Source organism: Pongo abelii, chromosome 2, assembly GCF_028885655.2.
Source record: "Pongo abelii isolate AG06213 chromosome 2, NHGRI_mPonAbe1-v2.0_pri, whole genome shotgun sequence".
NCBI lineage: Eukaryota > Metazoa > Chordata > Mammalia > Primates > Hominidae > Pongo > Pongo abelii.
The window spans coordinates 165,252,770-165,265,436 of record NC_085928.1 but is presented as its reverse complement, the minus strand read 5'-3'; the positions used below and the strand labels follow the sequence as shown (position 1 = coordinate 165,265,436).

At 39.6% G+C, this 12,667-nt stretch overlaps 1 protein-coding gene across 4 annotated transcripts in view; it reads left to right on the top strand.

The window, feature by feature from the left end:
* Positions 1-12,667, top strand: part of PLCH1 (phospholipase C eta 1) — a 262,198-nt gene that overhangs the window by 192,081 nt on the left and 57,450 nt on the right. For all 4 annotated transcript variants that reach the window (XM_054552881.2, XM_054552879.2, XM_054552880.1 and 1 more), the window contains one exon: positions 9,923-10,043. In XM_054552881.2, the coding sequence (XP_054408856.1) occupies positions 9,923-10,043 (121 nt within the window). The remainder of the gene's footprint in view (positions 1-9,922; positions 10,044-12,667) is intronic.

Sequence of the window (12,667 nt, the reverse complement as noted above, 5' to 3'; positions counted from 1 at the left end):
TGTAAAGTCAGTCTTAACTCATAATTCTCTCTGGCTCCTTATTGTTCAATTGGGAGAAAGAGATCTGTGTTAGCAGTTGTGAAGCATACCGTTAGTTGCTGAGAAGTTATGATGAAAATTAAAGTCTTCCTAGAAAGATATTTTTAATTATAAAATTGCAAACATAGTTCAGGAGAGCTCTTTGTTTTTATTTTTTTATTTTTTATTTTTTTTGAGATGGAGTCGCGCTCTGTTGCCAGGATGGAGTGCAGTGGCACGATCTAGGCTCAGTCAGTGCAATCTCCACCTCCCAGGTTCAAGCGATTCTCCTGCCTCAGCCTCCCGAGTAGCTGGGATTATAGGTGCATGCCACCACACCCAGCTAATTTTTTTGGTATTTTTAGTAGAGACGGGGTTTCACCATGTTGGCCAGGATGGCCTCGATCTCTGACCTCATGATCCACCTGCCTCAGCCTCCCAAAGTGTTGGGATTACAGGCGTGAGCCACCGTGCCTGGCCAAGCTCTTTGTTTTTAAGATACTTCATGGTGTATCAATTAGCCAACATTTATTAAACTTCTAGTGGGTTCCAGGTGGTGAGTATACAGAAGTAAGCAAAATAGGAATTCTGTCTTCGGGGAGTTCACAGTCTAGTAGAAGGGATGAACATTTTAAAAAAAATAATATAAACCAGGCATGGTATTGTACACCTATAGTTTTAGCTACCTGGGAGGCTGAGGTGGGAGGATTGCTTGGGACCAGGAGTTCAAAGCTGCAATGTGCTGTGATTGTGCCTGTGAATAGCTATTGCATTCCAGTCTGAGCAACATCGTGAGACCCCACCTGTGAGAGAGAGAGAGAGAAACAATGTGAAAATTCCACCAGTTGGTTGATATACAGTGGTATAGAAGTGGTGGTACAGAGAATGAAGTGCGAGGTAAAATGTGATGAGAAATCAGTTAGGCTAGGAAGGGAGCTGGGGGTCAGCTGTAAAGGGTTTTGAGTGCTATGGTGAGGAATTTCAATTTTAGTTTTTGGTAATGAGGGGCCAGTGAAAGGTTTTAATATCTATAGTGATATGATCAGATTTGCAGTTTAGAAAGATTATTTGGGCAACAGTGTGAAAGGATAATTTTAAAAGTTTTTTTTTTTTGACATGTGTGTTTGTGGAGGGAGAAGGGAGGTGAAACTGGAAGCCGGAAGTTGGTGGGAAGACTATCACAGTGAATCCAAGGGAGGATTCCAAAATCTTGGACTAAGTGAGAAAGAGATGATGTTAAGGATGCAGTATTGAAGAGGTAAACTTAGTGGAAACTGGTGAGAGAAAAGAATGAAAGGAATGAAGGGGAGAGCTAGAAGGTGGATGGTGCCACCCCATACTGTAGGGAATCTGAGAAGAAGAGCCCAAATGAGTCCAGTTTTCCGTCTGCTGAATTTAGATTGATTTTGTAACATGTATGTGAACATCTTTATCAGTCATTTGGATAACAATGTCTGAACTTAATGAAGAGTCTGGGCAAGATAAGGATTCCAAAATGCTGAACTTGGTATGTGGTAGTTAAAATCATGGAAGTGTACAAGATCATTTACAGAGAGAAGGGGAAAAGAGAAAGAGGCCTGAGGACTTCAGCGATACAACAATTAGGAGTAGGGAGCACGAGGGGAGCCAGCAAGACCAGTGCAGAGAACAGGAGTACTTGGATCTAAAGGATGAAAGGGTTAGAAAGGAATAGCCAGAAATGCCACAGGGAACAGAAAAGTAAAATAAAACTAAGTATCCAATTTAGCTGTATTTGACAGCAGGGAATTGTTGGTGGCCTTTGCTATGTAGGTTGGTGATATGTTAGTGGGCAGTTGGTTACCTGCTGTGGATTGGTGACTGGGCATTTTTCTGCATCCAAATGTTTGATGATATAGGCTGGGGGGCAGTTTTGAGACTTGGAAGTGGGGGAAATAATATAGGTTTGTTTTCAGGTGGGATAAAGGGGACAAGAAATTTTTGAAAGGGCGCATGCCTGTTTTCTCAGAGAAGTATAAGAGAACATCATCCACTCAGTTTAAAGTGAGTGGAGATTGGCCACAGGGCTTAAAATCAGCAAATTGTTAAAGAAGTCATCAGAGAATGGGAAAGGAATTGACAAGGTAAGTCAGGGAAGCTCAAGCTGATTTCAAAAACGGTCTTTACTGATTCAAAATCTGGATGCTTAGACTCCCTTTGATCCCATCCCCAACAGTACTCATCTGCTTAGAGAAGGAGTAAAGACAGATTATGGAATTGATCCAAGTCTCGGGATTTCTAGATCATATTAAATATCTTCAAGGTATTGGTGAGAGCTCTTATAAGTAACTGACAGGGGCTCCATGGTTCTAGGAAAGGAAGCGAAGTGGATAGGGGGCCATAAAATAAGATTAAGAGACTAGAAGACTCAAATAAATAGAAAAATGTGGAAAGTTGTCATCACACTTTAAAAAAATGAGAACAGAGAGCTGTCATTGCAATGGGACTTAGTCACAGGTGAGAATTTCCAGATTGTGTCATGGGTGAGCATCATGGAAACAGAGTGAAGCAAGGGACTATTGGCCTTGAGGAGGTCAGTGCTAAGGGATTAAATAGATGGTTACATGGTGTTTTAATTTACAAAGTATGCAGACAGGAGCAGATTGGAGATTAAAACTGTAAACCAGACACTTAAGTATAAAAACAATGCGGCCAGGTGCAGTGGCTCATGCCTGTAATCCCAGCACTTTGGGAGGCTGAAGCAGGCTGAGACTTGAGGTCAGGAGTTTGAGATCAGCCTGGCCAACATGGTGAAACCCCATCTCTACTAAAGCTACAAGAATTATCTGGGCCTGGTGGCATGCGCCTGTAGTCCCAGCTGCTCAGGAGGCTGAGGCAGGAGAATCACTTGAACCCAGGAGGCAGAGGTGGCAGTGAGCTGAGATCACGCCTTTGCACTCCAGCCTGGGCAACAGAATGAGACTCCATCAAAAAAAAAAAAAAAGAATGCTATAGAAAAGGTGATTGGAAGATGCCAGAAAGGTATAGCTGGATAGAATAAGCTTCAAAGGAGGAGAGATTTTTTAATGAGTGTAGAAGAACAATCATTTAAAAGTAGCAGTAAAGGCATAGATAATGCCTTCTGGTTTATATCTAAATCTTCTGTGATTTATACAAAAGAGCATCCTTGGAGAAAGGAAGTAGTGCCCTTGAAGGTAAGCTGGTGCTTAGCCAGGGTAAGGAGGTTGAGGAGAATTCCAAAGGGAGTTTGAAGATAAAAGGGAGTTGGCTTATGATTGAATGGAGATGCCATGAGTCACAGGGAATTGTCTTTTGATTTTGGTGGGGAATGTGCTGGGAGTCAGCAGTGGGATGACTGGTTTTCCTAGGCATGGTGGAAAGTGTAGGGCAATGAATAAAGCAGTAGGACAATGAGATAAGACTGCTTAACTGGAAGGGCCTTTCTTTGTCAGATAGTTTCTAGCTTGAATTTTCTGCTACAAAAGTGACAGTAATATTATTAAGGTAAATCAACATGCTTAAAAAATGGGCAGGTATTAAAAACTACCTGCATACAGAAACATTAGGATGACTACAAATTGAATGCTCTGTAAATTTAGTTGTTCAATAGTATTTTTGCAATAGTTGCAGAGAGTACATACCAGCAATAGTGATTAACAATTGAGTAGCTTAAACAACTGAATAATGAAGATGCTATAAAATATTAAGAGGAAGAAATCCTTTCAAGCAATAAGAGGTCTCAAGGTGACATTCTGCTCTCAGCCATTATTCAGCCCTTTGTTTGCTCAGCACTCAACAAGTTTTCATGTCTGGCATGCATAGAGATGCTCTGAGCACACAGCCTCATTGGATTCACACTGATGGTTGCCTATCATTGTAAATCGTGACATTTTCTTGGAGGTTCAAGTACAGAAAATGACTTTTAGTGACTCTATGAAGTGACAGTCAACTCTAGACAATTTTACAACTTTGTTAATTCTGTCTCTTCTGCTCTATTTCTTTTGCTTTTCAGTTCCTTCAGATACCTAGGCTTCTCTTTTTGGTTTACCTGTCCAAAATCAGTATCCTACCCAAGCCTAACCATGTTTCTGTCATTAATTCCTTATACCGACTCAAAACTTCTAAACCTGCAACTTTGTTTGGGGTATTAAAAAGGAAAGTTATCTGATTAAGATAATTCATGATAAAGTACACATGATTTTTAGTTGTTGCTTTTCCAGTAGTCTTTTAATTCTAAAATGGGAGCTTTTGGAAATTGTGTGCAGTAGATGACATTGAACAAGAGCCTTCTCTTGTACCTTCTTACTTCCTGTTTTCCAATCGCTGCTGTAATACAAAGAAGCGACTTGGCTCTGTATGTCCAAAAGGTTACCTCCTCCAGATACTTGTACAAATGAGGCTATGCACAGCTATGGTATAATTTTAAAGGATATGCAATTTTTTATATGCTCCCAAATATCTTCCTCACCAGCTTGCATCAGTAAATTCTTTCCCTAGTATTTGGCTTAAAGTTCTTATTATTAGAATAATCTATAACTGGACAATAGAAGTTGAACTACTGTTTCTGGAATGTTTTTCTTGAGGAAAATAATTATATTTATCTCAGAGACTTGGTCAGCTTTGCATTTGACCTATTTCTTTGTATTTGTTTGTTTGTTTTGTTTTTGTGTGTTTGACCTATTTCTTATTGGAAATCGTGGTTGTCACCTTGGATTTGAATGTATTGTGGAAGGAAAAGAGGACCTACTATGATTTTAGCACCTTTAGTGGACCAGGTCCTGGCTAAGTGTTTTCCATGCATTCTCATTTAATTCTTATAACACCATCAAGAAAGAGGGAATAATCTCTTCTTAGAGATTCAACTCAGAGTTAAATAAATGGCTTAAGTTCCCAAGGTTAGGAAGCTTGGAAGCTGGGATTTGAACTGAGGTTGGTCTGACTCTCGAATTGCACTGTTCTCCAGAAAGTCTGTGTGTTTTCGGAGGAGCAAGCATTGAATGACATGACCAACCCTAGGGAATTGAATGAGGCTGTCAGGTCGTATAATGATGGCCAGAGAAAGTGAGGAGCATAACATAGAGGGGAGGTTGGCATTAAAAGGAGGAATTTGCTTCATTTGTGATTAGGCCTACCACCTAAATATTTAGATGTTGCTGAAGGCTTAGCATTTGGTGACATGATCTCTGTGGTCCTCCTAACAATTTCTGTCAGTCCTGTGATTTGAAGACCTTAGTCCACATTTGAAGCTTGGGCATGGAGACACCAATGTATGTATAGTAGTCTCCTCTTATCTGTGGTTTCACTTTCCATGGTTTCAGTTAGCCATGGTCAGCCGCACCCCGAAAATATTAAATAGAAATTCCAGAGAGAAACAACATATAAGTTTTAAGTTGTGTACCATTCTAAGTAGTGTGATGAAATCTCATACTGTCCTACTCTGTCCCTTCTTCACCACAAGAGGAAAGGTGATACAGTAAAATAAGATATCTTGAGAGAGAAACCACATTCACATAACTTTTATTGCAGTATAATTGTTCTGTTTTACTATTAGTTATTGTTAATATCTTACTGACCTAATCTATAAACTAAACTTTATTATAGGTATGTATATATAGGAAAAAAACAAGGGTGTATGTATAAGGTTCAGTACTTTGCAGTTTCAGGCATCTACCGGGAGCCTTAGAATTTATCTCCCAAGGATAAAGGGGTACTCCTGTATACCTAGTGGCATTTTATCTGCCATGTGGCCAGATGAAGGTATTTTTATTCTTAAACAGCTGCAGTTAGAATTTAAAGAACCCAATTTATAGAATGTAGCTGGTCATGGATTGAAAATTTCAGGTCCCACAGCTGTTTTCTGAAGCTGCTTTTGCCAAGGGTAGCACTTGAGAGATGGAGAAGAATGATTCTATACAGTGTTTTCACACTATTGTGACCTGGAGGCTCTCTCTACTTTCAAGCTTCTATTTTGGTAATGTTATGTTTTCCATCTCCATTAGTTCAGCTGCAATAATGTCCTCAGTCAGGATATGTACATAGTGTCTTGAGGAAGAGCAATAATTCTTTTTGGTGAGGTGGGTTTGTCAGCAAATCAAATTGATAACATTTTTACACGGCCTTTTATTCGCTTGATTTTCAGCCTGAGTTGCTTAATAAATATGGATGTTCTGTCCAGGGGATTTTCATTCTCATTATGGGACTGATGTTGCATTGCTGTTGTAATCGGTTTATGACTTCTCCCGTTATCTCTGGGAGTGCTATCAGGGTGGAACGTCTTTAAGCTCCATTATGAAAAGCTGTTGTGTTAGCTATTTGGCCTTCAGAATGGCCAGAACTTTGTCAGAGTTGCTTGCTTTTGGGGTTCCATAGTGTGTAACCTGATTAAAAAATGGGCCCGGCTCTTTTATGAGCAGGAGAATTGGACAGAGGATTTCTACCTTGCCAACATTCCCATTTACAGCATTAGCACTTACAGGAAACTTCACTGCCATTTGAACCTGGCCACGAATGCCACATATTAAGATGCCAGTACCATTTGGGAATATTGTTGTCTTCATCTCACAGACAAGTGATGGAATTAGATATAAAAAGTGAACATTAGGAGAACCTCCTATCCTCAGTTATGAATATTCTGCCTATGTTGTAAATACTAGCCAGAGTGCCTTCTTTCATGACTCGTGTGGTTTTGATTTTTGATGTAGACACGGTAAGCAAGTTGGGCAAGGTATTGCTTTGTCGCCTTTGCATTCTTTTGGAAAAGCTATTAGTTCCTTTATGAAGAATCCTGTTATGCCCTTTCTTCTCCAAGAAGGGACCACAAAACAGGGCAAAAGTTGTTAAAATTATATATTATTTGAAACACCTGTTAATTTTTTTTCCATAATTATTTCCAGAGACAAATTAAAGACTGTCAAGTACATGGAAAAATATGGATGATGCTTCTCTTGTGAGAAGATGTTGTTGATACATTTGACCTCATTTGCAGGCCCCAAGGAACAGTAGACACTGTCTGATAATATCTCAGAACGTTTGGTTTTCTTAACAGCATCTTATCCTTAAACATTGTTTTTAGCATTCCTGTGGTATCAACCGTGAATGTTTTTTCTTCTTTTATTTTTTCTATTTTTTTCCCATAGGGATATTTGAACAGCCAGTGTTTAGTGGATTAATATAGATAGCTGTATTAGTCGGGATTCTGCAGAGAAACAGAACCAATAAGATATATAGAGAAAGCAAGAGATTGAGATTCGTTGGTTGATTTTTAAGGAATTGACTCTCATGCTTGTGGGTGTTGGCAAATCTGAAATCTGTAGAGCCAGCCAGCAGGCTGGAATTCAGGCAGTTTCTGTGTTGCAGTGTTGAGAATTTATCCTTGAAGGGAAACCTCAGTCTTTGCTCTTAAGGCTCTCAGCTGACTGGGCGAGGCCCACTCACGTTGTGGATCATAATCTGCTTTACCCAAAGCCTACTGATTTAAATGTTAATCCTATTTTTAAAATATCTTCACAGAACATATAGACTGGTGTTTGACCAACTGAACATCATAGCCAAGCCTCATTGACATGAAAAATTAACCATTACAATCACATTATAATTATGGTGAACATTTTGAATGTTTTAGAAGAAAAACAGAGATATCTCCTGGGGTAATACACAAAGCACACATATAGGGGAAGGTGCTGCTGAAATAGAGAACATATGTGGTTCGGAACTGTGTGGTCCTAATTAAAGGCAGAGTTTCTTTTTTTTGAGACGGAGTTTCATTCTTGTTGCCCAGGCTGGAGTGCAATGTCACTAGCTCGACTCACTGCAACCTCCACCTCCCGGGTTCAAGCGATTCTCCCGCCTCAGCCTCCTGAGTAGCTGGGATTACAGGCATCCACCACCACACAGCTGATTTTTTGTATTTTTAGTAGAGAAGGGGTTTCGCCATGTTGGCCAGGCTGGTCTCAAACTCTAAAGGCAGACTTTCAATCAGCATTCCATTATGCAAATTCAGCTTGCAGAAATGTTTATGTTTGGCCCATATTGTAGTTTTTAAAATGGATTAATTGCCAGTATTTAAAAATTGGGAAAATTCACAGCAATAAAATCTAGACATTTTACTTTCCTCAGAAGATCTGGCAACCAAGGTTTTCATTCCTACTTAGTAATGATTGACAGTAAGTAGTTATCTCATTCAGGCACACATTTCCCATTGAGCTGCTGCACTTATTTATATTAACTGCTAGGCTCTTGGTGGTGTTTGAGATGATGACCTCTTGCCATAAGGAAAAGAGAGATCCTGTGGGCTAGCGAGGTTCTGTGAGGGATCCTAGTTTTGCCTTGATTAGGATTTAGATAAGCAAAATGAGAAGGAGATATGTCAGTTGACTTTAAAGAAAAAGCAAAGACACATGGAGGTGGAAATGTATGTGAGAAAATTTGCCTAACCAGAAGAACAAGCCTGTGAGCTTGGGTGTAGGAGAAAGTAAGATTGAATTGTCAGACAGGAGCTAGCATGGTAATTAAGGCAACATTGTCCTTTTAACAATGAAACTTCAAATTTTCTGTGCCTTAAAACAACTGAAGTTTATTTCTTGATTATGTGAAGTTCAAAATAGGTGTTCCTAGTGGGCGAATCTCTCAAGCAGTTTTGTCTTTTTCCATCTTGTGGCTGTGCCATCTTCACCACTTCTAAAGTCACAGCAGAAGAGGAAAGAAGATGAATGATTATATAAGGCAGCAGGTTTCTGTCAACCATACCTGGAAGTGGTGCACATACTTTCTGCTCACATTTCACTGGCCACATCCTTCTGCAAAGGAAGGCTAGGAAATAGAGTCCAGCTGTGTTCCCTCGGTAAAAGAAGAAACAGGGTTAGTGAATGATTAGTCTCTAGTACAAGAGACAGGGGCGTTGGAGGTAAGCACACAAGAGCTACTGTATGATGTAAGATATTTATTAATCCATTTAGCATGTATTTACAGACTACTTACTTCTCTGTGTTGGATGCTGTGCTATGCACCAAGTAGGCTTTTGAGCAAAGGAGCAATGCGGTGAAAGTAGTGTTTTGAGGAATTACCCTGGGGGCAAAATATATAAACAAGAGAAAGCAAATTCTTAGTCAGAGGGGGATGGTGAAGAACCTACTGTCTTTCTCCAGCTGAGAGCTAATGAGATTGTGTGGGTAGAGAGCAATATTAATAGTATCAATAACAATCATAGTTACTATATACCATGCAGTGTTACAAGCTACTTTACATATATTTAACTGTCACTCAAATTTATGATATAAGTGCTATTACTCTCCTTTTCTAGATGGGGAAAGCAAGTCTTCAAATGATTAAGTTATTTGCCCAAATTCACATAAATCTTGGCAGGGCTCGAGGATTTGAACTTAGGAAGTTGATGTTATTTTATAACTACTGTGGTATTAATGAAATGGAAATCAATCTAATAAAACATTGTGAGCTTAAGTGAACAATAATGAAAACTGTATTATTGATTTGAGGACACTGTGACTTTCTAAAAGACCTTCATAACCTGAAGAAGAAGAAGAAGAAGAAGAAGAAGAAGAAGAAGAAGAAGAAGAAGAAGAGAAATTGGATAAATGACCTTTCAAGAAATCTCCCTATCCTTGGGAACACTTGACTGGATTTAGATAACTTCTAATGAGTTTTTGGTGAATTCTGAGCTGTTTAAGAATATGACATCTTTTTAACCACACTCAAATCACTGTGTCTTGAGGAAAAGCAATTCTTTAATTCTTTGTTCTGATAAATATGCCAGAACATCGATTTCTGTGTCTGTGTCATGTCTTTGTCAGGATTGAAATGGGTATAATTTCAGATAATGGACTTGAAATAATATGTGTCTGGTATTTCCAGAAATATTAATAAACACCAGAGACTTTGGGTTGTTGATATAAAGTTCTGTTTTTGGCAGTTGACTGTTGGGATGGCCCGGATGGAGAGCCAGTAGTACATCATGGTTACACTCTCACTTCAAAAATTCTCTTCAGAGATGTTGTGGAGACCATCAACAAGCATGCCTTTGTGAAGAATGAGTAAGTACAGCAGCACCTGCGAGCTAAGCAGTAGCCTCCCGCATGGAGCATTGCCTGATGTAATGTAGCTACAAAACCACATCCTCTTCCTTGGACTCTGCACTGCCCTCTTTGCTAGACTAGTTTTCTCCTTGCTTCTCAGCAAAACACTGTGAACAAATAATGTGGCCTTCGCGTTTGTACTTTTTCGTGCTGCATTGATTCCTTATCCCATTCTTTCTCAATATGCCCCCTTAAAGACATTCTTGCAAAGAGTGACCTCTAAATTTCTAAATCCAGGGTGTAGAGTGTCCATAAAATCTGGAAACAGAGGTTACTATGTACATAATTAGTGGGTTTTGATCATGATGGATGTCTTATCTATACACTGAGGTGTCTGGAGTCCTTATGTTACTTGACCCTCTCCTTGTCATTTGACAGTGTTGAATATTTCCTCCCCACTACTTGCCTTTTTTGGTTTCCATTATATCATTCTCCCCTCCATTGCTCTCATTGCTTCTCAATCTCTTTTTTTTGTCTTGCAGTCTTCTATTAATCTATTTCTTCTTTAATGGTTAACTGTTTTCTAAGGTTTTGCCCTAGATCACTTTCTGGATATTTATCAAATTCTATGTCCAGAACTTTTCCCCCAAGTTCTAGACCCATGTCGAAAAATACTCAGTGAGGCCGGGCACGGTGGCTCCTGTAGCACTTTCGGAGGCTGAGGAGGGTGGATCACGTGAGGCCAGGAGTTTGAGACCAGCCTGGTCAACATGGCGAAGCCCTGTCTCTACTAAAAAAACACAAGTATTAGGTGGATGTGATGGTACACATCTGTAATCCCAGCTACTCGGGAGGCTGAGGCATGAGATTTGCTTGAACCCAGAAGGCGGAGGTTGTAGTGAGCTGAGATTGCACCACTGCACTCCAGCCTGGGTGACAGAGTGAGATTCCATCTCAGAAAAATAAAAATAAAAATAAAAATCCTCAGTGAATATTCATCTGAGTATCCCATAGGTGTGGGGAGCCACAATGGTGAGCAGAAGATAAGACTCCTGCCATTAAGGAGCTTACTCCCCAAGGAGAACTCAGCATCTCATTCTGCCAAACCTCCCCTTGCTTCTTGCTCCATTTCCTCTTATTAATAGTTAGGGGCAGCACTGGCCTTGGCCAGAAACTGGGAGTCATTCTGGACTCAACCAATTCTTGGCAATTCTACTTCCCAAGTTATCTTTTGACTCCATTGCCTCCTGTTCATTTTTATTTCCCCCTTTGGTTCATCCTCCACACTGGTGCTACAGTTTTCTTTCTGAAATATGAGCATGGTGATTCAATTCTTGTCTTAAAGCCTGTCAGAAGCTCTCTCAATACACAGGCATGTCTTCATGTCCCTTAAGGTCTGGCATCTCCCTTGTCTTCCACTATCATCTTCCACCATTATTCCACAGAGATTTAGGATTCTGCCTTCAATGACTGTCTTTCAGCTTCCCCATTGAGCCTGGCTCTTTCCCAACTCCCCACTCTTACGTATGCTGTTCTCTCTGCCTGGAACACCCTTACCCTTCCCTGTTAGTCTATCTGATTAATTCTTGCTTATTCTACAAGGCCATTTAAGTATTGTCCCTCCGACAACTTACTAATACCACCAGCTGATTTAAATCTTCTTTTTCTCCATATTTTCTCTGTATTTAGCACCCTGCACATATTTCTGTCATATCATATAGCACCCTCTTGCAATTGGTTGGTTACTTGCCTTCTTTTACATCTGTAAGACTGCGAACTCACTGAAAATATGAGTAATGTCTTATTATTTTGTATTCATTTTTGTTGTCTAGCAGGTACCTTCAGTATACCAGCTATTCAAGAAAGGATTTTTGAATTAAAGGAAACAAATTAAAATTACAATTGTGTAAAATTAATTTTTTAGAAGTTAGTAGCCTTTAAAATTTCCAATATTTGGTCTTCTCATTAATTAAACATGAGGTTAAAAATGCTTTTCTAATAAGACACACTTGCTGCATAGCAGATTTAGTTTATGATGCCTCCCATGTGGAAGAATCTTGAACACTGCAGTCTAATGGGTCTTCACAACCCTGATTTCTATAGGTCCTAGCCAAATGGGTGAAGTAATTTTGCCCTTATTTCCCAATGTATGAAGTAGGGTGTTGAGAAGGCCTGCCACCTATGTATCTTGGAAGATCCTCCGGTGATTTGACAATTTACTTCAATTTTGGGAACCCTTAGAAGAAAAGCACTTCAAATTAAAACAGTTAATAAGCTTGTTTAAAAGTTCAGCCTTTTCCTCTCCTTTCTTAACTTTGGTTGCATCTTTATACCAGGGTTTCTCAACCTTGGCACTATTGACTTTGTGTACTGATAATTTTTTTTTTTTTTTTCTGATAGAGAGCTGTCCTGTGCAGTGTAGGGTGGAAAGCAACATCCTCAGCTTCTACTCACTATGTGCCAGTAGCAACCCTGAAGTGTGACCACCAAAAATGTCTTCAGATATTGACAAGTGTCTCCTGTATTGGGGGGAATAATTGCCTTATTCCCTGTTGAGAAGCACAGCTTTACGCTAAACATCATCAAACACTATTTAGGCTTTTTTTTTTTTTTTTTTTTTTTTTTTGAGGCAGCCTTGCTCT